Below are 27,572 nucleotides of genomic sequence, written 5' to 3' on the forward strand. Positions count from 1 at the left end.
TGTTACATCTGCGACAGTGCACAGCACATGGCCAAAGAGTGTCCCCAGAGGCTCCAGAAGCACACTGCAGCCTCAGCAACAGTAAAGGGAACAGGTGAGCAGCTGAAACAGCTGCAGGGGGAAGAAGAAGCCTGGTTGGAAACAGAGCCACTGGGGCCCAACCAGGCAAGTCAGTGAAGCAGTCCCCAGAGATTTTACAGCCCACAGACCCCCTCCCACCCAAACCAGTGGTGCAACTCACCGCATCGCTCCAGTTGCCCAATGGGCACACCATGCAAGTACCAATAACCATTGACTCTGGGAGCAACGCAGACTTTATTGGAGTGGACTTTATCAAGCAACATCGCATAGCACTCATGCCAGCCACGATGCCCCTAAACGTCGTCACGGTCGATGGCAGGAAGCTACTGGGAGGAGAGGTGGTACAGCAAACACCACCGATGGTGATGCAAATTGGAAACCACCGCGAAGTCATCAGCTTCAACGTCACCCACCTGTCGGACACGCCCATAGTGTTGGGTATGAGTTGGCTGGATAGGCACAGCCCGGCATTGGCATGGTACCAGCGGCAGTTGACCTTCTGTTCCTCCTACTGCGCAGAACACTGCATCCAGACCCGCCAGGAGGAGGAGGGGCAAGAGGATGAACCGCAGCTACACCTAGGCATGGTGCAAGCGGTACCCAACAAGTACAAGGAGTTTTTGGAGGTCTTCTGCGAGAGGGAAGCGGATAAGCTGCCTCCCCACAGGCCTTACGACTGCAAGATTGACCTCCTGCCGGGAGCGACGCTGCCGACTGGGAAACTGTATTCCATGTCTGAAGATGAACTGCAAGAACTCAGGGAGTTCATAGATCACAACTTGAAGCGGGGGTTCATCCAAGAATCTAAAGCAGTGGGGGGCAGTCCCGTGTTTTTCGTGAAGAAGAAGGACACGCCCCAACGGAGACTCATAGTTGATTTTAGGACCATAAATTCCAAAACAAAGCCCGCAGCATTCCCCATGCCCAAGATCGACGACCTGCTCGCGACGGTGAGGAAGGGACGGATCTTCACCAAGTTGGATCTACGAGGAGCGTACAACCTTATACGCATGCGGGAGGGCGATGAGTGGAAGACAGCCATGTTTACACCTTTAGGCACCTATGAATATCGCGTAATGCCTTTTGGTCTGCAAAATGGCTCCCATACCTTCCAAGCTTTCATGCATCACGTGTTAGCGGGACTCCTCTACAAGAAGTGCGTCTGCTTCCTGGACGATATCCTGATCTTCTCGGAATCGCAGGAGGCTCACGAGAGGGACGTCAAGGAGGTCCTGCAGAGGCTACGGGAGCACAGACTTTACGCCAAATTAGAGAAGTGCCAGTTCGACATGACGGAGGTGGATTTTCTGGGCTACAAGCTGTCCGACAAGGGACTCGCCATGGACAGCGCCAAGGTCCGCGCGGTGTTGGACTGGAAGAGCCCGCGCAATCGGAAGGAGGTCCAGAGGTTCGTCGGCTTCGCCAACTTTTATCGCAAGTTCATCAAAGGGTTCGCGAAGGAGACGGCGGCCATCACGGACACCCTCAGCTCCAAGAAGAAGAAGTTCACCTGGACGGACCAGGCGGAGCAGTCCTTTCGGAGACTCAAGCGTCTCTTCGCGTCCGAAGAACAGCTGCTACATGTAAACCCCAGTAGACCAATGAGGGTTGAGACGGACGCCTCAGACAGAGCAGTGGGGGCCGTCCTGTTGCAGCAAGATCCGCAAGGGGAATGGAGGCCGTGCGCATTCTACTCCAGGAAACTCAGCAAGGCGGAACAGAACTACACCATCTGGGACAGGGAGTTGCTGGCCATTCATGCAGCTTTCAGGGCGTGGCGGCACTTCCTCGTTGGAGCCAGACACACAGTGCAAGTCCGCACGGACCATAAGAACCTGGAGTACTGGCGCACGGCGCGGTTCCTGAACCAGAGACACATCCGCTGGGCGGAGTTCTTTGCGGATTTCGATTTCCGGACAGAATACATCCCGGGAGACAACAACGTCATGGCGGATGCACTATCCAGGAAGCCGCAGTATCTCGAGGAAGCGGCGCCGGTGGCGGCCAAGCACATTTTCGCACCGAAAGCGTGGGCGTGCGCTTCAGCTGCCGTGGACCTGGACGCGGTGCGTCGAGCGCTGCAGACGGATTCGTTCGCACAATCCAAGATGGAGGAGGTGCGAAGAGGCACAGCGAAGGACGACGAGTTCCAGATACGAGACGGACTGCTCATCCGCAAAGGGGCTCTCTACGTGCCCGGAGACGACCTCCGCGCGAAAGTCTTGCAGCAGCTACACGACGCGCCCAGCGCTGGGCACTTCGGCAAGGACAAAACGGCGGAATTAGTAACCAGAGACTTTTGGTGGCCCAAGGTGAGGGGAGAAGTCGCGGATTACGTCTCCAGGTGTGACACCTGCCAAAGGGCCAAGCCAGTACACAGGAAGCCAGCGGGTCTACTAGAACCCCTACAGACGCCGCTCGAACCGTGGGAGAGAGTGGCCCTGGACTTTGTCACAGATCTGCCCAGCTCGCGAGGCAAAACAGCGGTGCTCGTGGTCGTAGACATGTTCACCAAGATGGCACACTTTATTCCGTGCGCGAAGGTGGCCACAGCGGAACAGACCGCCAAGCTGTTCATAGACCACGTGTTCAAAGCTCACGGCTTGCCGCGGTCCATCCTGTCCGACCGGGGTCGCCAATTCGTCTCGAGCTTCTGGCAGAAGCTGCTGGGCATCCTGAACGTCAAGATCAACTTAGCGTCGGCACGACACCCGCAGACCAACGGACAAGCGGAGAGGGTCAACGCCATCATGCAGCAGTACCTGCGATGCTACGCCAATCAACAACCCTCGACCTGGGTGGACTACCTACCGCTGGCCGAGTTTGCCTACAACAACACGAAGCACGGGTCTACGGGAGTGACACCGTTCTTCGCCAATAATGGGCGGCATCCCAGAACTTTCCCAGGGTTAGAGACGAAGGGGGAGGGGGAGCCAAGGGGAGCAGAGCACTTAGCAGCAGAGTTACAGGAGGTCCACGAGCAACTCCGCAGGCAATTGGAACTGGCGAAACACGCCTACAAAATGCAGGCAGACAAGCACAGGAGGGTCGGGGAGGACATCCAGGTGGGGGACTGGGTCTGGTTAGCAGCCCAGGCAGTGCCGGCCAGGACGCTAGCTAAGAGGAAGCTCAAGCACAAGCAGCTGGGACCTTACCAGGTCGCGGCGCAAATCAATCCAGTGGCCTTCCGGTTGACACTCCCGGAGGGCTCCAGAATGCACCCAGTCTTTCATAGGTCAGTGCTCACACCCTACAGGGAACCCCACAGGTTTCAGGCGACAGGGAACGCGCCAGACACACTTAGTGAATCTCCGAAGAGGGAGGGGTCACGGAGGGCGACGCCACTCAACGAGGTCACGGAGATTTTGGACTCGAGGTGGGGGGAAGAGGGGGTGGAATACCTCCTCGCCAGGGAAGGTACCCCAGCCAGTGCCAACAGGTGGGTACCGTGCTATGCCGTGGAGGAGCACTATCTTAAAGACGAGTTCCATGCACTCTTCCCACACAGACCTATGCCGGCAGAGTATTTCGACGACTGGCTCTTCACGCCCACACTGTCAGCCAGTACGTTCCAGGGTTTTTCATCAGCTGAAGAGACGACGCCAGACACTAGCTCCTCGGAGGGGTCTCTCTCGGGGTTTGCCACAGACCGCTCCTATTGGTGGGACACTCAACCGGAGGTGGGGTGGCGCAGGGAGCTGCTGCGGGGACCTTTGCAAGCTGTCTCACCAGAGGTACCCGGGGGAGGGGAGGACATGGACGTGTTGGGGGAGGATCCTGGATTCGAGCACATCAGCAGAGAGATGGAAGCAGAGGAAATCGACGTCGACGAGCCCGTTGCGGTTGGGCCGGATCCAGTGGACCGGCTACACACCAGGGGGGAAGAATGGTATCCCGCACTCACACCCACTGGACTGGAGCACCCGGAACCCACACCCGAAGAGGGGGAGGGGGGAAGGGGGGGCTTCGAGGGGGGGATGGATGTCAGGGAATCAGGAGCAGGAGCACTGGGGAGAGAGGATTGGGAGAGCGAAGGGGAAGAATCCGAGGGCAGCGTAGGGGAGTATGACAGTGGCCCGAGAGATTCCATGAGCTTCTCCAGCGAATCAGAAGATTCCCAGAAGGGGGCGCCGATGGTCAGGGCAAGGGGGGTCCCAGGGGGGACGCACCAGAAACAAGGAGCCAGAGGGGAACCCCAAAGCAGCAGTGGAGGATCAGGACCAGTTTCCCCACCAGAGCGTAGTGGGGGGGAGGAGTCACATGTGTCAGGAGCAGTGTCTCCTCCAGAGAGGGAGTCAGGGCTGACCACGCCTCCAACGGAGGGGAGGTCAGTTGCAGCTAGCCCCCCCGATGGGGGAAGCAGTGACAGCAGCAGTGGAACGGTCAGGAGGAAAGTTGCTGGCTGGGCGCGCGCGCCAAGTTCAAATGTGCAGGCGCGCGGAACAGCAGGAGACCCGGATGGGGAACCAGCTCCTAAAGCCCGCCGGAGGGAGGGAGAAGGCTCAGGGGAATCAGCGGGAGAAGAGGCTAGAAAGGGCGGAACCCCGGCGGGCAGGCGGACCCAGAGGAGGAAGGAGCAGCGGAGAAGGTGGAGCAAGGCTAGACTCTTAAATTGGTGTCAAGGGGGAGGAGACTCAGACGGAGCATCAGTGGTCTGACACTTTAGACGTGGGGCTGCGCGCTGCGGCTCTGGAAGTGAAACTGAACTTCAATAAAGGCTTTTATACTTAACAACGAAGCAGCGTTGGTCCTTTGTGAGCTGGGACCTAGGGTAGCCCTGACAGCGGCGACTAGGCGTCAAAGAGCTTCTTTGCTGGAAGAAGTTCAAGAAACGCCCACTGACGGATTCTGCCAGCGATTGAGACAGCCACGGGCGAGAGGCTGTCCGGACAGAAAGGGTTCACTCAGGCAACCCAGCCAGGTGTGGCGCTGATTTATGCACGAGCAACCCCTAGAACCATTACAGCAATCCGTCAGTCACTGACGTTGCTTGTGCACAACCCCGGAGAGGCAGCACGATGAGCCAAACAGGGACAGCCGGAGAGACGGAGCAACCAGCTGCGGTGCGGAGTCTGGTCGAGAGGAACCGAGACTTGGAGACGCATGTAGCTATCCTGACGGCGTGGCTGGACGAAAGACGGGCTCAGGATGCACAAGTCAGAACCACCCCCATCGCAAGGAAGGTACTGGGGCTGGTACACAAGTTTGGTGTAAGCCCCAAGACTACAATGCTTTCCGAACGGAAGTGCAGTACGCTTTGGAACTGCAGAAAGATGAGTTTGCTGATGACGGGGAGAGGGTGGCTTACATTGTGGGGCATCTGCAGGATGGGGCGCGCGAATGGATCAGGCCCCTAATGGCGACGCAAAATGCTGCCTTGAAGGACCTTAAGAAATTCTTCCAGGGAATGGACGCGATGTTCTCCAGCGAGGTGGAGCAAAGTGTGACACGGCGGGAACTGATGGGGTGCAAGCAGGGGGGCCAGTCCGTCAGAAACTACTGGTCACGTTTTGCGATGTTAGTCCACTGGCTTGGGTGGGATCTGGACTCTGAACTGATACAAATGTTGTTTGAGGCGGGTCTCTCCGCCGAAGTGAAAGACGAGTTGTCCCGAGCGCCCCGGCCACGGTCGATGGATGAGCTCACAAAGGCTGTGCTGGCGATCAGCGTACGCCAGGAAGCGCGAGCTCAGGAGAAGCGGGAAATGAGAGGGGAACGTTTTCATGACAACCGCATTCCTGAGATACTGCGGGAGCCTTCCCAGGCGGCGGAGCCGATGGAAATTGATGGTGCGCGCGCGCGCGAGGTTTCAAACTCCAGTGAAGGTTGTTAAAGGGAGGGAAAGGAGTGGAAAACTACCAAGAAGTGTTTCCTCTGTCAACGACCAGGACATTTTGCTAAGGTCTGCCCTCAACGAAAAGCCTGGCAAGGGATGGTGGGGGCTGCAGGCCACGACGAGAAAGGGGAGGAAGGGCAGGCGCAGGAAAACAACAACGCCTGGCTGCCAACCAGCAGGGGCAGCAGCCAGGCCAGCAACCAATAGAAGTGCCCCAGCCTGACCCCCCCCCAAGGCAGCTATAGCCATAGAAGTGGTGCTAGAACTCCCAAATGGGCACCCCGTCAAAGTTAAGGGACTGCTGGATTCGGGCAGCTCGTGTAATTTCTTCAGCAGAGACTTCGCTCTGGAGCACCAACTCCACCTGTTGCCTCTAGATTTTCCCTTGCTGGTGACCACCATCGATGGCAGGGAACTTCGGGGGGGGGGAGTGACACACCAGACCCCGCCAATGCGAATGAGGGTTTCCAGGCACACGGAGACCATTGCCTTTCACGTAGCCATACTGGCAGGACCCCCAATAATATTAGGGATGAGCTGGCTGGCACTGCATGATCCAGTAGTGTCATGGCATCAGCGGTCAGTCACCTTTGGGTCAGCTTACTGCTTAGGACACTGTCTGGGAGGGGAGAACCCAAGAATGACGGTGGCCAGGGTGGCTGGGCTGGCTTTGGAACAAAAAGGGGAGGTGCCACCACAATATGCTGACCTGAAGTAGGTCTTCAGCAAGAGGGAGGCAGATAGACTACCCCCCACAGGCCCTTTGACTGCCAAATCAACCTACTCCCAGGGGCTCAGTTGCCGGTGGGTAAGCTGTATGCCATGTCCGACCGGGAGATGCAGGAGTTGCGGCAGTTTATTGACAAGATCCTGAAGAGGGGGTTCATAAGGGAATCAAAGGCGGTGGGGGGCAGTCCTGTGTTCTTTGTGGACAAAAAAGAGACTAATCAGCCCAGATTAGTCGTGGATTACCGGGCCTTGAACCTGGTGTCAGAACCCGTGACCTTCCCAATGCCCAGGATTGGTGACATTTTAACACAGGTGAGGCAGGGGAAGATTTTTACCAAGCTGGACCTCAGGGGAGCATACAATTTGATTAGGATAAGGGAGGGGGATGAATGGAAAACAACCATGTTCACCCCCCTGGGGGCTTTTGAGTACTTAGTCATGCCATTTGGATTACAATCGGGGTCCGCCTGCTTTCAAGCATTCATGCACCACGTGTTGGGGCCCCTGCTGTACAAGAATTGCGTAGCCTTTTTGGATGACGTCTTAATCTATTTGGACAATGAGAAGCAACACGTCAGAGACGTCAGGGAAGTGCTACAGAGATTGCAGAAGCATCAGTTGTGGGTCAAGCTGGAAAAAATGCCAATTTCACGCCAGAGAGGTCGAGTTTCTGGGGTACAAGTTGTCAGACAAGGGCCTGGCTATGGACCCAGGCAAGGTGAAGGCAGTGCTGGAATGGAAAGCCCCCAAAACCCGGAAGGATGTGCAGAGGTTCTTAGGGTTCAGCAACTTCTACAGGAAGTTCATAAAGAACTTCGCTCACTTGACAGCGCCCATCACAGATTGTCTTAGTAGTAAAAAGAAGTTCGCGTGGACAGAAAGTGCCCAGCAATCCTTTGAAAGGCTGAAGAAGGCGTTCGCTTCGGAAGAGCAGCTCCTGCACGTTGATCTGGAGAAGCCCATGAGACTGGAGACGGACGCGTCCAACCGAGCCGTTGGAGCGGTCCTTTTGCAGCCCGGGGCCAAGCAGGGCTGGAGGCCGTGTGCTTTTTTCTCAAGGAAGCTGAGCAAGTCAGAGCAAAACTACACAGTGTATGACCGAGAACTGTTTGCGATCTATGCGGCGTTTTGGCAATGGAGACATCTGTTGATAGGGACGCGGCACAAGATCCAGGTTTGTACTGACCACAAGAACTTGGAATACTGGCGGACCGCGCGAGTGCTCAACCAGAGACAGATTCGATGGGCCCAGGAGTTTGCCAAGTTTTCCTTCGAGATCAGATATGTGCCGGGAGAGGAAAACATAAGAGCAGATGCTCTCTCCTGGAAACCGGAGTACATGGAAGGAGAGGGACCACCAGAGATCCGACACGTGTTTCCCGAGGACCGGTGGGTGTGTGTGGGAGCGTTGGTTGAGAAACGAGAACTGGCCGGGCTTACTAGAGACGACGCGTTCGCTCAAGCGAAAATCAGGGAACTCCAGGACGGAAGGGAAGACCATGGAGGGTTTGAGGAAAAAGAAGGGCTACTGTACTATAAGGGGGCACTGTATGTACCGGGGGAAACCTTGAGGGGGAAGGTACTCAAACAACTCCACGACAACCCAACAGCTGGGCACTTTGAACAGCACAAGACCATGCTGCTCGTCACCAGGCAGTTCTGGTGGCCAAAGGTGAGGGAAGACGTATGGGAATATGTACGAGGGTGTGAACGATGCCAGAGGGCAAAGGGGTAGAGGGCTGCCCCCGCAGGGTTACTGGAACCCTTACCTACACCGGGAAAGCCCTGGGAGGTGGTGTCCATTGATTTTATGACAGATTTGCCCAAGTCAAGGGGGAAGACAGCAGTCATGGTAGTAGTCGATCTACTGACAAAAATGTGCCATTTCATAGGTTGCTCACACGCGGTAACGGCAGAGGAGACAGCCAGGTTGTTTGTGGATCACATTTTCAGACTGCATGGGGATCCCTTGAGGGTAATCTCGGATCGCGGGAAACAATTTACTTCCAGGTTCTGGAGGAAGCTCATGAGCTTGCTACAGGTTGAGGTGAGCTTCTCGACGGCGAGGCACCCAGAAACCAACGGACAAGCAGAAAGAGCGAACAGTATACTCCAGCAATACCTACGCTGCTACGTCAGCGAGAGACAGAACGATTGGGCAGAGAAACTAGCTTTGGCTGAATTTGCGTACAATAACGCTGAACATGTGTCCACGGGAATGAGCCCGTTCATGGCCAATTATGGGTGTCACCCCAGGGCCTTCCCGGGGAGGGGGGGAGGAAGGATGGAGGCCTTGCACCAGCAACTCAAGATGAACTTGGAGCGGGCCAAGGAAGTTTACAAGAGGCAGGCGGACAAACACCGTTGGGAGAGGGAGGCCATACGGGTGGGAGACCGGGTGTGGTTGTCAACCCAAGGGTTACCCCTAAAGGGAGGGTGCAAGAAGTTGCAGCCGAGGTGGCCTTTTGAGGTAACACAGCAGGTGAACCCAGTGGCATTCAAACTCAAGTTGCCTGACAGCATGAAGATACATCCGGTGTTCCATAGGTAGAATAAATATAACAGAAATGGAACAAAAAACCCCTCATTTATTATTTATAGAACTTAATGTATTGATTTTACAACTGAAGTATTTTTATGCTGTTGCTATCTCTCTCTTTGTATTAGATGTTTTTAAAAAAGAATCAGCTCAGGCATTGGCACAATCATGTAGCATATGTGGGGAAAATTGCCAAAAATAAAACACAGAACTGCCGAGATTGTGAAATCCACATGGACCCAGTTCATGTGCATATCTATGAAAACCAAAAACATAAATAAAATAGCGGGCTCTTCTAGCATTTATGTATTTCTTCGTATCATTTGTTCTTTGTTGTTCAGCTCAGGCCTCAGCAGAATGATGTAGCATTTAGGGGAAAAGATGCAACTCAGTAACCCTGCACTGGAAGACAAGATGGAGAAGATCTCCACAGCCACCATGTGTTTTCCTCTTGTGCTCAGGTAAGTTGGAACAAAGGACAGCCAAACGCTGCAGAAGACCAACATGCTGAAGGTGATGAATTTGGCTTCATTAAAGCTGTCTGGCAACTTCCTGGCTAAGAAGGCTACAGTGAAGCTGACAATGGCCAGGAAGCCCATATAGCCTAAGACACAGTATAGCATTGTGGCCGACCCTTCGTTACACAACAGAACAATTTCTTCTGCCATTGAGTCCATGTCCACATCTGGTTTTGGTGGAGAGGTTGCTAGCCAGACAGTGCAGATGCCTACTTGAATGCTGGAGGAGAAGAGGACTATGGAATAAGCCAACTTTTGTCCCAACCATTTCCTCATCCTGGATCCTGGTTTGGTGGCCATGAATGCCAAGACCACAGATATGGTTTTGGCCAAGATGCTAGACAGGGCCACTGAGAAGATGGTGCCAAAAGCAGTTTGTCGGAGAAGGCAGGTTGCCTCATTGGGCATTCCAATGAACAGCAAGGAGCAGAGGAAGCACAAGAGGAGAGAGACGAGGAGAATGTAGGTGAGGCTCCTATTATTGGCTTTAACTATGGCAGTGTCCCGGTGTTTAATGAAGATGCCAAGCACCAAAGCTGTGATCAGAGAGAACAGAAGTGCAGAGGAAGTTGAAACGATTGTCAAAATGTCATCAAATGCTAGGAAATTTGGCATTTTGGGGATGCATTGATCCTTGGCTTTGTTTGGATACTGATCTTCTGGACATCTGCGACAAGTTTCTTTGTCTAAAAAAAAAAGTGAATGAAAAACACTGTTCTAGGGCTTAAGCACAGCCTTCCCAGGAGTCTGCCTGAGTATTTTTCACAAGGGAAAAGGCCAACCTTTTCTGGCCAAGATGCTTCAAAAACAAATTCCATCCATCATATATACAAATTACCTACCTTCCCCCAGCCAAGTTCTATCCAGCTCTTTTTAATGTGCCCACTGATAGATGACACTGGGAAATATAACATGGCAACAGTCTTAGTGGCCTCTTGAGTGGTGGAGGCTGATGAGTGGGAGAGTGGTGCCTGGAGGGCTGAAGCTGCTGAGAGAGCAGGTGACTGAGCTGCAGAAGCTGGCGAGCGAGTGGCTGGTGGAGGACATGGGAGTATGTGACAGAGCAGTGGAGGATGGGGAGAGGGTGGGGAGGTGGGAGAGCTCCAGACCTAACCACTCTCTGTAGGGAAGTAGAGAAAATAGCCTTCATCACTCATCATAAAGGTAAAGGTAAAGGGACCCCTGACCATTAGGTCCAGTTGTGACTGACTCTGGGGTTGCTGGGCTCATCTCGCTTTATCGGCCGAGGGAGCCGGCGTACAGCTTCCGGGTCATGTGGCCAGCAGGACTAAGCCGCTTCTGGCGGACCAGAGCAGCGCATGGAAACACCGTTTACCTTCCCGCCGGAGTGGTACCTATTTATCTACTTGCACCTTGATGTGCTTTTGAACTGCTAGGTTGGCAGGAGCAGGGACCAAGCAACGGGAGCTCACCCCATCGCGAGGATTCAAACCGCCAACCTTCTGATCGGCAAGTCCTAGGCTCTGTGGTTTAACCCACAGCGCCACCCGCATCCCATCACTCATCATAGGTATCCGCTAAAATATTTCTGAAACAAAAAGAAAGATGGAGGGAGGGAAACACTGCAATTTTTTTGGATATCAGCTCAGTCTTCTCTAATTGAGAGAACTTGAGCTTATGCTCAGTCAATTGTGTATTTTGCCTCAGCAATTCAACAGTTTTGATCACATGGCATAATTGTCTTCTTTAATGATATTTCTATCTCTGATTGACTAAACCTTATATATATATATTGCTCTTTGGCAATCCTGAAATAGATTGGCTTAATTAAAGACACCCATTCATTAACTAACTTTAGAAACCGAGACTCTTTCCCAAGCCCTGAATACAGAGGGGGAGAATTAACTACCCCACAACCATGACAGCTGTTTCTAGGATAATCTAAGAGGCTGCTTTAACCATGGACGAAAAGGTTTGCTACATCAAATGTTTTCTTAAGATTTTACCCAGAGCAGAGCAAATGTGTTGTGATGTATGAATGTGTGAGAGTTATTACATACGTGTGTCAGGACCATTAAAAGTCCTGAGGTTTCCTAGAAAGCACTGAATAACAAACTCCTCTTCTTCATTTTTAAAGGTTACCTACACTGGGAAGACACAGATTCCTGTTACATTCATTTTTAAGCCACTGCATATTCCCAGAAAAGTTGTTGCTTATTCAAAATCACGCAGATTCCTGAGTGCTGCCTCTTCATTTGGGGGAATGTGTACAAATGCCTACCTTAAAACCCTTTCTCAGTTAACTGAGGTGCAATTACTAGTAATGGAAGGTATTCTATGTCTTATAGATCACAAATCCAGCCATTATGGCATCAAAATCATCTGGGAACTTGTTTATGTTAACATGAATCACTTGTCATTCCAGCAATCTTTTCCTTACTTGATTAAGAGAAAGGAAGTGCAAACATACAGTATATATACGAGCAGCGAGAATGAATAGAAAATGCCATTATTTCATAAAACTTACAAAGCTAATTAAAAGAAGCTTGCAAAAGAACTGGTCGCAGTTTACTGCAGTCAATTGTATTGCTCGGTTCATCTTAACATGACATGCCCTACCCTTCTCATTTGAGAACATCCCATCTGGACACGGAGCACAATCGTAGCAGCAAAATTTCTTCCCCTCCTTCTTTTTCTTCCCATTGCCAGGGTGGCATTCATCATTACATTCCGAAAGGGGTGGTACCTGTCCAAAAAAGTATACGAAAGTTTAGTATTAAAATACATTCAGAGAATTCATCTTATATCAGATGATCCTTCGGTAAAAAGTTCTGCCAGTGACATTGTGTCTGTGTTCACCATACATTTAAAGCACACATAAAATTCACCCACCCCCCAAAATCCTGAGAACTGTAGTTTTTTAAAGGTGCTGGGAATTGTAGCTCTGTGAGGAGTAAACTACAGTTCTTTGGGAGAGTTATGCAGCTGGATGTAACTGGAGGCAATTGTAATATATTCCTCCCAATGAATAGCCCCCCTGTGCACTAGGTTCATGTTAAGTTGTGGGTGAACATATCAGAAGACACAGCAATTCTTCAAACAGCTCTTTTTTATTCACAGGCCAGAACAGAACTGAACTGAAGGGTTCAGCCAGCCTGCTTATATAGAGCTCCACTAGAACACAACACCACAGAGCCTAGGACTTGCCGAATGGAAGGTCGGCAGTTCGAATCCCCGCGACGGGGTGAGCTCCCGTTGCTCAGTCCCAGCTCCTGCCAACCTAGCAGTTCGAAAGCACGTCAAAGTGCAAGTAGATAAATAGGTACCGCTCCGGCGGGAAGGTAAATGGCCTTTCCGTGCGCTGCTCTGGTTTGCCAGAAGCGACTTAGTCATGCTGGCCACATGACCCAGAAGCTGTACACCGGCTCCCTCGGCCAGTAAAGCGAGATGAGCGCCACAACCCCAGAGTCAGTCACAACTGGATCTAATGGTCAGGGGTCCCCTTTACCCTTTAGAATGCAACAGTAACCATTTTCTGTAACTATCCAATTACTTTCAATCCCTTATTTGCATATGTGGACCTGAGTGAAAACTATCTACAGTATCCCCCTGCTGGCCTAGGGTGAGAACTTCAGTACATAACAGTTCAGGCCTGCTCTCATTAATGAATGAGCCTTGGTTGCTCCTATGGATGATGTCTACCAGGAGGGAAACAGGGTGAGTATACATTTTGAGGGCTGCTAGAAGCTTTCTTTTTTATCTGAGGATTTTCTGATTAAATCTTAATTGTGTATTTGCTCCTTCTTCACACATAGATCCTGTTGCTATGCCAGAGGTGGATTTGGGGATATGCAATGGGTTTGGTCACACTGGGTGAGGCTCCTGGGAGGCACCGCAGGGGGTGCTGAAACTGTGGTGCAGAATGGAAGATAAAAGGTGGGGACACTGAATTTTAGTGTCACACAGGTGCTGCTGAAATTTGAGACCCCTAGGCCCACCACTGGTCATGTATCAATATATTCTGCTACAATAGTGATTTGTGATTTATACTTTAACTCGTGCATCTTATGTGCTTATTTTACTGTAAATCACTTAGATACAGCAGCTTAACGAAGTAGATAATGGGAATTTGTCTCCATGGGAATGCCCAACCTCCACATATTTCATTATTTTCAGCACACTCTTATTTGTCAACACAATGTGGTCTTCCACTGAATGTCAAAGCTGTGCATTGCATGAATGAATTCTTCATCCCTCCTTAACATCTCTTAACCCTCCCACTTCACTGCATGGCAATGAATGTTGATACTTGAAACCTGAGCCAAGCCTCTGTGCCATTCCAAGGGACTGTCCTCATCAATGGTCAGTTCTTTGCCTGGAGGGTTGTGAGGGTCCAGCATCCCCACTTTCATCCTGATGTAGGAATTGTTAGGGAAAGTGATCACATTTGTAACATCAAATCCAGCTGCTAATTCCCCATGTTCATTGAGTGCAATTAAATCTCCAGCACTGTTGTTGAAGGAGATCTGGTGAAGGAATGAGTGGAGCTTGGAAAAAAAGAGAAAGATAAAAAACATTGAAATATTAAAGTGGGGCTTAGTGTGGGGATGGAGAAGCTGTTGTCCTCCAGATGTTTTCAGACAGCAACTCCCATCAATGTTCACCAATATCTGGAGGCCCAGAAGTCGAATGAACTTGAATTCCACTGTGAACTGAACAGGAACTAACTCATCTTATAAAGGGACAAATGTGAAGTGGAATCTGTTATTTTTGGACACATATTACTCAAAGTAACACTACTTCCTATTAAAAATAAATTTTAGAATCTATCGTTCTACAGGAGGAAGGAACTCAGCCCATCCGGTTCCACTTCTGCCCATATTTGAAAGGGATTTTTAAAAAATCTGTGCAGAAATTAAGTGTATTTTTTAAATGCCTTTTGACATATGCAATTTTTTTGGTCCTCTTCCAGATGGAATGGGATGTCCAGAAATAAAAACAGTGATGACTCTTTCTGATTTATAATAAAATATAATAAATATAATAAAATATCTGATGGACAGAATGTAAACAGGTGAAGCTTTCCTCTTTATTCTATTTCCATATAAGAAACCTCTCAACATGTTGATTTCCTGCCCTGACACACAACTGTTGAATGCACCATAACCTCGCTTCCTCCCTTCTATGCAAGTCTCAAGCCTAGGCTGAAATCCTGCACTCACCTAGACCATTGTACTGTAAGTTAACTAAATGGGTACCTGGTCTTTAGCTCCTGCACAATGGAAGGCATGCTTACACCTCTTTCCAAGTTTTCCCATTTGCCACGGGTAGAGGAGTATTCCTTAATATCTCCCCACCACCACTTGCTGTAGCATTTTCAAAAAATATCTCTTCTGTATGCCACACCACTGGGCACAACCCAGGGCACAACAACTTGTCTGTAAGGAAGCACTACCTGCCAGGGCTCCACGTTCCAAGAAGACAGCCCGTCCCAAGCCTCCGTTCTTCTGTTGTTGGCTCTCACTAAGTACCAGGCATGCAAGGCATGTGCTAGAGCATGGACAGCATTATAGATACTGTAGCTGTGGCCGGTCATGCGCATTTCAAAGAACGGTGTAGCAAGGCTCTCCAGCATCTCCTCTTCTGTGCATGCACTTCTGAAGAACTTAGAAATTCCCGAGTCTGAAGCAGAACAACGGAATGATTCTGCCCAGAAATCGCTGATGAAACCATCTCCATCTGCCCAGGAAGGGTTTACATTCCGAAGAAAGTCATAGAAATCGTGAATCTCCTTTGTGTGAATTGTGAAAGAGAGAGTGCCATGGAACATTCGGGTCGAAAGGCCAGTCACCATTTGAACTCTGAAGAACTTGAAATCAATTTGGGCTGTCGTGATCCACACTTTTGCGGCAGAGAGTTTATACAAAGGATATTTTAGTTGATAGGCATGGATCATTACTACAGTATTTGCCAACCATGTAACTGGTGCACTTTCTCCAGATACAATAACAGCATTGGCTTTGCTCGCCAGAAAACCTGGGAGATTTCCGACTCGCTTTAAGAACATTTGATACAGACCTTTGGAGTAGCGAGCATTTGTTGGAACTATGTCTGTGAATTCAGAACAGATCCCACTCTTGGAGAGCATTGACTCTATGACCTCCAAGAAATGTTCTCCACCTTCATCATCCTGGGCAATGAGACCGACCCATTTCCATCCAAAATGCAAAAGCAGTTGGACGATTCCTCTGTACTGAAAATCTTCACTAGGAACCATTCGATAAAAGGAAGAGGACTTGGTTTGGTAATTGACTGCTGGTTGAAAAGAGCCATATGAAATCTGAAAAACAAAAGCCAGGCAGTACATACAGAGTGGAAACAGGAGCTCATACTGATTTCATTTATCTAAATATTTCCATACAGTGCAATTTTATATACCCACAATTTGCTTATTTTTAGGCTGCTGTTTCCTTTTACAAACCTGCACAAAATAAACATATGGTATCTTTTCCTTGAGCTAATCAGTCCTATTACTTTTCTATGTGTATAATGCACATTTTTGGGACTTCTTCCATCTTGTTCGTATAGTTGCATACCCATATTATTTTATTTTGATCATTTCTACCTCACTTTTAAGTAAAAAATGCTTCCAGAGTGGGCTTACATACAGTCAACTAAAACAAGAGATTCCATGATGCAAGTCCACGTCATTCAGACCATATTAATTTCCTTTCTCATTACACCACTTCCATAACTATGAATCCTACTAGAAAGAGAGTATCAAGGGAAGTCCCCATTTCTCTGCTTCTCAGATCCTACCTGTGGAATCTTGAAAAGACCTAAGATGTCTGCCATGCGTGAAGATGTATCAGAGCTGAATCCACCTATGACTCCTATTACATTTTCCTGGGTGCCACATTTGTAGTTGGGGATGAAGTGATGTGATTTGAAGAGTAGGTCCATAGTGGTGCGGTAGGTCATCTTTGAATCAGTATAGCTGTCGTAGATGTGGAACCCGAGGGTGACATTGGGCAAGATCCTGGGATTATCATTGATCTCATCAACAGCAAACACCAGGGCAAGGATGTGCTGGTAGAACTTGGTCACCAGGCTGCAAATAAAGTGACTTTCACAGGATAATGATGCATTGCACAAAATATCTCATCACAGTATTCACCTCCTCACAGTACTCTTCTTCAGTATTCAGCTACCTGACTATAAGAAGATGATAGAACCAGAAAAGTTATTCACCAGTTAAGTCCTGTTGGGAAGAAGGAGAATGTGTTGGGGCTAACTTTTGCTGCATTGCATTCTTGGAAGCTGCTTTCTTCTGATTCCCTCTATTTCACCATTGTCTGTACAAGAGGAAGGGGAACTTGTGGCCATTGAGATGACACTGGGCTCCCAATTCTCGTCAGCCACAGCCACCGTGATTAATGAACAGGGAGGACGGGGCTGGAGTCCAGCAGCAGAATAAAAACTACAGGCTCCCTAGCCCTGGTCTGTTCTATCAGGTGCTCAAAAAGTTTTAAAGAGGATCATTTCCCAACTCTACTGACATCACCTTGCCCTGTATTAGGAAGTTTCTGCACGTAAGGCATGGGGTGCTCTACTAGTGAACTGTTTGCTGCCATGATTCAGACTTTTCTTTAGCCATTTCTGTTTTCATGATACAAATGGATCGTTCAAAGGAGCCACTTGATATCCTAGGCTGGTGTTTGGCAGCAGTTTCTGTTTGTTCTGTTATGTTCAAGTTTTCTCTGGAAATAGGTAGTCAATGGGGACAAAGTATGGACTGGCATTTTTCACTCTGCTCATTTCTCCCTCTCTCTCCCTGCACTTTCTAACAAGTACAGAATAGTAGAAATGCTGCAGAGCCTCTCTCCCCACACCAGTGTGGCTCAAGTTTACCTTAATGGAGTGAGAAAGGACAGGGCTGTGGGGAGGTTGGGGCTATATGGAAACCCTCTTTCTCCCACAATTTTGTCCTTACCAGCACCCTATCTCACTCCAGCCCTGTGCATTCAAGGATGCAGCCATTCAATTCCCTTTTTTTCCTGAATTTCTGCCATCTCTCTGTCTGTCTGTCTGTCTCTCTCTCACACAAATTTCTGTCTCACTCTCTTTTCTTTCAATTTCCTCCCCTTTGACACCCATCTACAATTAGCTGAAAGGTTACAAATTGCCTACTCCTGAAATACAGAACTTTATAGGTTCAATGTGCTTGAATGTGTACAATTTTCATAAAATAAGAATGCATATATATAAAAATACATACATATAAGAGATAAGAATAATTGGATCATCAAAGGATAATGTTTCCAAATGCCCAACTGACCATAAAGGCACAGTTTAAACTCATTGATGTTTGAGAATTTCATTTTCTTCTCAACCAGTGGTTCTTATCCACCCACCCACCATTTTTGAAAAATTCTAATATCTTTTCAAAGCGGTATGACCTGCAGTTGTTCATGCATATATAAAGACTAAACACCACTAAAATAAAATGACAGGCAGTTTTCTTACGTTGGGGTGCTGGCTATCGAGACCCGAGAAGGGTGCATGTTGAATACAATTTCAGGGGAAAAGTAATGCATAAGAGATGCCATCCCACCAATGAGGAGATCACTTGTCTCATACCAGTCATGTGGAACATGTACTAGATTACTTCCGACACACTTACTGGTATGTACTTTGAACACCATGTTTGGGAGCAGCAGGAGCAGGAGCAGGAGCAGCACCAACATCTGGATGGAAAACTTCCTTCTGCAAACGAGGCTCCTGTGTTTCTCAGGTCAAAACATCATTCTGACCACCAGCCTGATTTCAGTATTACGTCTTGGATGGAAACAGACTCTACAAGTGCACTTCATCATCTACATTGTCAAGGGACAAGATCTGCAGAATATACTATATACAATGAAAGAAGGAAACTGACAGAGCCCCCTCTTAAGCCTAATCTTGGCTGCATCAGAAGCAACACAGTACTTATAACCATTCCAGGCTTGCTTGTTGATGTTTCCCCCTCTGTAGCTTCCAAGAAAGCTGCTGGAGCTTTGGGTCAATTACAGTGATTCATATAATGACAGGGGAGATAATTACGTCTCCAATTTGTTGACTCAATGGTAGTTGAACTTCCAGAGCAATCATCCTTTCCCCGTAATAGTTTGTCTGCTTCTTTATATTGAATAATAGAATCATAGAGTTGGAAGGGACCTCAAAGGCCATATAGTCCACCCCAGCCTCTGCAGGGAATCCACTGCTATACAATTCCTTATACTTAGGTGGGCATTCATCCTCTGCTTACAATGACCTAAGAAAGGAAAGTCTACCCCCCTCTGAGGAAGGCCATTGCCCCAGTAGTTTTTGTCATCAGAAATCTCTTCCTGATGTGCCACATTTAGCAGATGGATCTGGTTGATTCTGGTGTTACATAATGTCAGATGATGAAGCTACAGAGAAATCCCAGTTAATCCATTAGTATATGATTCTACAAATCATCAAAGAAGTGGTGGCCTAGAAATGGCCTAGAAATGTCAGTGCCACAATACACCTTGGACAGAGCAACCCTAAATATAGAAACCAGCATAATTCAAGATGACATAAAATATCCCTATTCCATTCTGGAGCTTCTGGGAGGGGCGACTGCCAACTAAACTGATAAATGAGTGTAAGCCTAAATTTTCATGACCAGGCCCTAGGTACTATGACCCAACTGAGTGGGATTTGAAACAGATGTAAGTCTCTCTTTGCCCTGCCATGTTCGCCTCGCCCCCAGAACACTAATGGGGTTTATTTGTTTATTTCATTTTATTTACACCAGCATGAATTAATTTACTTTAAATTATCCAGGATGAGCTCTGGATGAATCAGGATGAGGAACTTGCACTGGCATATTTCCAGCTGAGCAATCATGGTCAACTTTTCAGATCAGCCTCAGCACCTGAGAACTGGTATCACGGTCCAGGTTACAGGCAGTCAGAGTCCCAACTTGGTATGTCGGGACCGGTGTAGAGGTTGGGAAGCAGGAATCAGCAGTCCATGGTCAGCAGTCCAGGGGTTAGGAAGCCAAGAGCCCACGAATCAGGAAACCAGGAGTCAGGAAGCCGAAGCACAGCTAGGTGGGTAGCGTGTTGCTGTGGCAAAGAGCCAGATGGAAATGCTGGTCTTATATACCCCTCTCAGCCCTTGCCACCAGGTGCTACAAGTCTTCTGTCAAGCCTCATCTGTGCGGCCATGCCTTGCCCTTCCAGGCCAAACTCGGGAAGGCCCCAATCCTGTGAGGCCCTACCAGTCACAGGGCCCGGCTCCTGCACACACTCCTGACAACTGGTAAGTGGCCAATATATATCCTATTTCTAAGACAGTTTGTGTTTGGTCATTATTTTTAATTTTTTCAATGTGTGTGTGCACACACACACATGTGTGAACACTTGCAAATGTCAATATGGTAACAGAAAGTGTGAATCATTGGACTTTCAGAAAAATTGACCAAGGAAGCTCCGGCTTTAGCTGGAAAGAGAGATGAGGATGATTTAATAGAGGCATTGTATCTTTATTGCATATTGAAGGGCACATCACTCAACAGTGGCAACCACCGGATTCACACTTACAACTCAGGAATAATGTTCCCCATTTTAACCATTATATATGGAGAGGGGAGAGGGATATCTGATGTGGGAGGGGATAAATGTATGTGTACTTTATCTCATTTATTTCTTTTTAACTATTAGATGTTCTTTGTTGTTCAGCTCAGGTCTCACCACAATGATGTAGCATTTAGGGGTAAAGATGCAGCCCAGTAACCCAGCACTGGAAGCCAGTATGGAGAAGATCTCCACCACCACCATGTCTTTTCCTCTTGTGCTCAGGTAAGTTGGAATGAAGGTCAGCCAAACACTGCAGAAGACCAACATGCTGAAGGTGATGAACTTGGCTTCATTAAAGCTGTCAGGTAACTTCCTGGCTACGAAAGCTACAGTGAAACAAACAATGGCCAGGAAGCCCATAAACCCCAAGACGCAGTAGAACATAGTGACTGACCCTTCATTACATAAGAGCACAATTTGATCCATCATTGCGTGTGTATCTCTATCTGGAAAGGGGGGAAACATCGCCAGCCAGAGAGCGCAAATCCCCACTTGGATGTTTGAGCAGGACAGAATGATGGAATAAGTCGATCGTTTCCCCACCCATTTCCTCATCCTAGATCCTGGTTTGGTGGCCATGAAGGCTAAAAGCACAGATGCAGTTTTGGCCAGGATACTAGAGATGGACACACAGAAGATGATACCAAAAGCAGTTTGTCGGAGAAGGCAAGTCACCTCATTAGGTTTTCCAATGAACATCAAGGAGCAGAGGAAGCAGAAGAGGAGGGAGATGAGGAGAATGTAGGTGAGACTTCTGTTGTTGGCTTTGACTATGGCAGTGTCCCGGTGCTTAATGAAGATGCCGAGCACCGCAGCTGTGAGCAGAGACAACAATAGTGCAGAGGAAGTTGAAACAATGGCCAAAGTGTCACCAAATGCCAGGAAGTTTGGCATCTTAGGAATGCATTGATCCTGGCCTCTGTTTGGATATTGGTCTTCCGGGCAACTGACACATGTTTCTTCATCTGAAAAAGAATGCATGATAATGTAAGAACCAGAATGGTTCATGCTCAAGAACAGATGCCTACTTGGAGTGTTTCAAATTCTTCTGCCCAAAGTGCATCAAGTAGAAACATCATGGAACATATCTGGTTTGAAATATAGTTTTCTCCTGGTGTTCAACAAAGTTAGTCTTAAAATAAAAAGCACTGTTCAGTAAAATGACACAACCATTCTGGCAGTAGTTCAAAATTGTAGGAGTCAACAAAAAAAGGTGTATTGGGACTGTCACAATGAACTTTCCCCAAACTGCCTCATTTTCATTAAAAAAAAGTCTGATTCATCTCCTGATGTTTTATTTCATGGCCATCTAGTCTGACTTCCATAGTTTTAATAAGATGTACAAAACACACTTTGCTTTCAAAGTATCTGAAAATTATTTTTTTATTATCCTTAATAAAGAAAAATTTAAGTAGACATATGGAAATAACTGAAGGATGTGCTGTATGCCCCAGTCTCACATTATGGTCGGGAAGGAAGTGATTTTGCAACCAGCATTTATTTAGGGAAGTCTGACTAAGGGTCGTTTTTGCTGCACAGAAAGGGAGATCACAGGATGCAAATAGAAATAACATCAGATTCAAAACGCATAGAACATAGACTAAATATGAATTGGAGATAAAAATCAAAAACTTGTTGATAATGAATCTAATTTCTAATAATATTTTAATTCAAAATGAGTCTTAATTTTATGATGAAATAGTAAGGCTTAAGACAAGCATTGGGAACAGTATGCCTGGGGTTGAAATGTGATTCCCCATCCCTTTCTTGACCTTGGGACTCTGTCCAGGCCATGCTCCTTCCCCCAGTCCTTTTGTGTGGCTGGAATGTGTTGTCGAACTGTGATGCTGCCTCTTTCTCGTGTAGCTGGCCAATTGCCAGGTGCCTGGGCATAGTTTGTGTGCAAACATATGCATTTAATATGGCCTGAAATTAACCCACGGTGCGTAGATCATAACCATTTGACTACTGTCTCTGCCCCTACCCAACAGTAGTCTGTTTTCTTAGAAGGTTGAATTTGGGCTGAAGAAGTTTCTCCTCCCAAGCCTTAAAATATTACAAGCCCACCTTTTGATTTCGAGAAGCAAAGTATTTCTTCTTCTTGTTTCATTTTGGGGGGGTGGGGAGGAACGAAATATTATGGGTTGTTTTCAATGTAGTGCTAAGAAGATCATTCTATCAGTGCAAGCATGACTTCTTGTCTAACAGAATCAGTTGGATCTCCAGATCAGTTTTGGGGAGAGTTCAGGGGCAAATGGGGAAAGAAGAGGGGGAAAGTCTCCTTGCACTTGTGGAAATCATTGCTTCCACTACCACAATGATTTAGTTGAATATGACTCTCTGCTATATCCCATAGTATCCCTATACTTCCTTTTCTTGTCAATGCATTATGTTCTTCCTGTTCTTGTACACACAACAAGTTCCCATCTTTCTTCCGATGGGTATGGCAATCAGTTCATATTCCTATACTCCTACCTACATTGTGGAGCTCAAAATCTTTCCCCAAAACTCTCAGTGTATGCACGATGTTGCAAGCCTAACTCACCCACAGAAAACTAAGACCCCTAGAGACGGATTAAATTGGTAGGCCTTCCCTGTCATATCAATGTGAGGGCTATGAAGGGTAAAACTAGCCATCATCTCTGATGCAGGGATGGTTGACTGGAAAGGACTGATAAGGAAGACCAAACCTCCACTTCATTGTTCTGACAGGGACTGGTACTAGAAGGTGGGAATTTCTTCCGGAGGCGGCGCGACCGGTAATGGCTGCCTTCTCCGAGTAAGGAGAAGGGAGCTCCGCTGTAAACGGGTCGTCCGCTACGGCGAAGCGGAGACCCATTCAGGAAAACCACAGGTGGCAGAAGCCTGTGGTCTCGGGACCCGGCGGGCGCCAGAAGCAGCCCCCAAAACGTTGAAGGGACCCCGTAAGGGGCTCCGGATCGCGGAGGGGGTAGCGGCGCTGTGGGTCGTTGCGCAAACAGCGAAGTGAAGCCGCATTGCTGTTGCCGGTCAGCGCTGTCCTTTCTTCCTGCAACTTTTCTGAACTTTGGAAACTACAACCCGTGAGTAAATTTGGACATTGAAAACTTTCTGAAACTTTTGTCAACTTTCTGAAACTTTTTGAGAACTTTATGAAACTTTTAAAACTTTTTTTAAAAAGTTGAAATCTGGCTGAAAACGGAGTGAGGATAAGCAGGAAGCCCATCTCCCGCTATACTGAACTTTAAGCAAAGAGCAGGAGGAGTGGAGACAAAAAGTTATGCGTTAACTAAATGCTGGCACCCTGTTAAAGCAGTTTTCTGAGTGAAAGACTTTGAGCTATTGACTTTTGCTGGTTATATTCGGGGTGCACTGATATCCTTCTTCTGTGGCACCAGTGGATTATAAAATAAATAAGAATCTCTGGTGCTGGAGCTGCCTGGATGAGCACCAGTTTGCAACTTTGGATACATTGAATTCAGATTTTGAAACATTCTGAGTTGGAACTGGATACTTTGAAACTGTTGCAGTCAAGGCACTGTAAGAAACACTGTTTTGCTTTAAGTTTTACTCTGCTAAAAATAATACATTGTGGAGGCGATAGACATGGATTTAAATTTATAAGTTTAACTTGGATTTGATCTTTTCCCTGAAGACGTATTAAGCTCCCTCTAGAGGATTTTGGACTTACAGCAGTGACTTTGTTTTACTTTCCCTTTCCCGGCCTCTGTTTGACTATTGCATCTGGGACTCTGCTTTCTCATGGGAACAACTTGGATTGACCTTGGATTACAGATAACTTTGGAATGAGTGGCGCAAGGAGAAGAGGAAGGACTAAACAAACAACTCTAACTTTATCTGCAGCCTCACAGCGTAGATCTTCTGTGCCGGCCTTGCCTTCCACTTTGCCTCCAGACATAGAGGCGGCCTCCCTAATACAGGCAGGGGAGGGTGAGACAGAGGAGCTGCACCTGGGAGATATGGCTTCAGGGACAAGTAGCTCTGTCTTGGAGAAAATTTTGGAGAAACTGGAGGCTCTGGACAAGAAGGCTGATTTGCATACAGCTAAAATTGAACAGAACACAGAAAGCTTGAATAAGCTGACTGGACAAGTTGCACAGAATGCCCAGTCTATTGGAGAATTAAAGGAGGCTGTAGGTGAAAATCGTAAACTGGCTGAAGATACTAGTCAAAGACTGGAAGAACTTGAGAAAGAAGTAAGACCACTCAGCAAACAAGTTGGAGAACATCAGATTTACTTTTTGATGACAGAACTGCGAAACAGGGAGACCAACTTGAGGATACGGTCAATACCAGAGGTGGAAGAAGATAATTTTATTGAATTTCTAACTAAGGAATTTGCCAAGTTTTGGAAGTTAGAGGAAAAAGACTTTAAAATTGTATCTGCTTTCAGGCTTGGCAGAGTCAGAAGGACAGAGAAGCCCAGAGATTGTTTGATAACACTGAGATCAAAGGAGGAAAGGGACAAGATTTTGGGCCTGCACTACGAAAAGTCACTAGACATTTTGGGCAAGAGAATTGAAATCTACAAGGACATTCCTAAGCAGTTGCTGGACCTTAGATCTAACTACACGGAATTGGCAAGACTGTTGAGAAGCAACGCAATTATCTTCAGGTGGGAGTTTCCACAAGGATTATCCTTTACCTACAGAGGGAGAAAGATCAAAATCAAAACGGTGGAAGATAGAGACAAGTTTTTGGGAGCACACGGAGAAGACCTCCACAAAGGACTTGGATTGCCAGCGCCAGAACTTCCAGGGGAGCCCGCCCCCTCGGATCCTCAAGGACCGGAGAACAAGGTACCACCCCAGAAAGAATAACCAGATCTATCCAGGATGTCTCTGCAGCTTTTGAGTTGGAACATAAATGGCTGTAACAGTCCCGAAAAAAGGTCTAAAATTTTTCATATTCTAAAAAAGGAACAATTGGACATTATATGCTTACAAGAAACACATGTGATTAGGCTCCATAGAAAGGTGTTAATAAATAAAAGGCTTGGTCAAGAATTTATATCATCGGATACAGTTAAAAAGAGAGGTGTAGTGATCTATGCAAAAGAGAGCCTTTCACCAAAATTTCTCTTTAAAGATGAAAGTGGAAGAATCCTCGCAATAGAAGTACAGTATCAAGGAGAAAAAATTTTGATATTAGGAATTTATGCTCCAAATGAAGGAAAATCGGATTTTTATAAGAAGTTGCACGAGATCATGCTGGATTATCTGGATTATAACAACGTCATCATGATGGGGGACATGAACGGGGTCGTATCAACAAATATGGATAAGTCACAGAACCAGAACATTACTAAAGAGGGAAGACTACCTAAGACCTTTTTTGAAATGACTGACAATATGGACTGGGTTGACATCTGGAGAGTTAGAAACCCCCTGGGAAGAGAAGGAACATTCTTTTCTGAAGCTCAACTGACTTGGACACGAATCGACCAAATATGGATAACTAGAAGTCTGGCACCTAAGGTGAGGAAGGTGGAAATCTGCCCTAAAACATGCTCCGACCATAACGCCTTGAGAATGGATATGACATTGATCCCAATCGGCTCCTTTAGATGGAAGATGAATGATGGCCTGTTTAGAGATCAAAGAATTGTAAAGAAGGCCCAAAAAACCTTAAAGGACTATTTTGAGATTAATTTGAACACTACGGTGGAAAAAAGAACTATCTGGGATGCAAGTAAAGCTGTGATGAGAGGGTTCTTGATTCAACAGAATTCCTTAAAGAAAAGACTGCAAAATGAAAAGAAAGATAAAATTCTGGAAAGTATCAAAGAGTTGGAGAAGAAGTTAAGATCTAACCCGAAGTCCCAACCGATTCTGAGAGAAATTAAACTTTATCAGGCGCAATATTCCAAGCTGATAAATCAGGAAATAGAATGGAAGATTAAAACAATGAAACAAAAAACTTTTGAATCGGCAAATAAATGTGGGAAACTGCTAGCTTGGCAGTTGAAAAGGAGACAAAGATTAAATACAGTAACAAACTTAGAGGTTGAAGGAAGGAACATTCAGAACCCGGGAGAGATTAGAAAGTGCTTCCAGAGGTATTTTAAAAAGTTATATACTCAAGGGCCACAAGATGAAATAGAGATTACACAATTTTTGGAGAGAAATGGATTAGCAAAGCTGTCAGAAGAAAATAGAACAATTTTAAATGGCAAAATAACACGACAAGAGATTGAACAGGCCATCCTGAGTCTGAAACAGGGCAAATCACCAGGGCCAGATGGACTGACCTCTAACTACTACAAGACATTGAAGGATTATTTGATACAACCTTTGTTGGAGGTCAGTAATGAAATAATGGAGGGGAAGAAGGCGCCTGAATCGTGGAAAGAAGCATTTATCACATTGATTCCAAAGTTAGAAACTGAAAAGACACAACTCAAGAATTACCGTCCCATCTCCCTTTTAAATGTGGATTACAAAATATTTGCAGATGTTTTGGCACGAAGATTTAAGAAAGTTTTAAGTGAGATAATCCATAAAGACCAGGCAGGCTTTCTCCCGGGCAGACATATGTTTACTAACACAAGGAACATCATAGACATATTGGAACTTTTACAAACAAACATAAACACTAAAGCAGTTTTAATTTTTATAGACGCGGAGAAAGCCTTTGACAACATTTCTTGGAAATTTATGAAGGGGAATTTAAAAGAAATGGGAGTGGGACGGGGGTTTGAGAACGGGATTGAGGCAATATATTCAGAACAAAAGGCTAAACTGATAGTTAACAATGTGGTTACAGAAGAGTTTAAAATTGAAAAAGGTACACGACAAGGCTGCCCGATTTCCCCATTACTGTTTATTTCGGTTCTGGAAGTGCTCCTGAATATGATTAGGGGGGACCGGTTGGTGGAAGGGATTCAGGTCGGAGCGAAACAATATAAACTTAAAGCTTTTGCAGATGACCTAGTTCTGACATTACAGGAGCCGGAGTCTAGTTTGAAAAGAGTACTACAACTGATTCAAAACTTTGGTCGAGTGGCAGGATTTAAGTTAAATAAGCAAAAAACTAAAGTTTTGGGGAAAAACGTGACAGATATTGAGTTGGAACAGCTTCAGAAAGAGACAGAACTAAATGTGGTTAAAAAAGTTAAATACCTAGGGGTAAACATAACAGCAAAAAATCTGAGTTTATTTAAAGATAATTATGAAAAATGTTGGTCAGAGATTAAGAGAGACTTGGATAGTTGGTCAAGACTAAAACTTTCTTTGTTAGGCCGAATAGCTGCCATCAAG

General features: G+C 47.0%; 4 protein-coding genes across 4 annotated transcripts in view; 1 reads left to right on the forward strand and 3 right to left on the reverse strand.

The window, feature by feature from the left end:
- LOC310751719 (uncharacterized protein) overlaps positions 1–27,572 on the forward strand; it is a 950,206-nt gene that overhangs the window by 834,605 nt on the left and 88,029 nt on the right. The gene's annotated exons all lie outside the window — the stretch shown is intronic.
- Positions 1–27,572, reverse strand: part of METTL25B (methyltransferase like 25B) — a 464,705-nt gene that overhangs the window by 264,739 nt on the left and 172,394 nt on the right. The gene's annotated exons all lie outside the window — the stretch shown is intronic.
- Positions 1–27,572, reverse strand: part of LOC310750894 (vomeronasal type-2 receptor 26-like) — a gene marked incomplete at both ends in the record, with an annotated part of 225,005 nt that overhangs the window by 115,414 nt on the left and 82,019 nt on the right. The gene's annotated exons all lie outside the window — the stretch shown is intronic.
- Positions 20,377–21,321, reverse strand: LOC310750903 (vomeronasal type-2 receptor 26-like; the record flags this gene model as incomplete). Its single annotated transcript, XM_083589303.1, has 1 exon — positions 20,377–21,321. The coding sequence occupies one exon, from the start codon at positions 21,319–21,321 to the stop codon at positions 20,377–20,379; it is 945 nt and encodes a 314-aa protein (XP_083445429.1).

This window comes from Podarcis filfolensis (assembly GCF_964270895.1).
Source record: "Podarcis filfolensis genome assembly, chromosome: 16".
Classification (NCBI taxonomy): Eukaryota; Metazoa; Chordata; class Lepidosauria; order Squamata; family Lacertidae; genus Podarcis; species Podarcis filfolensis.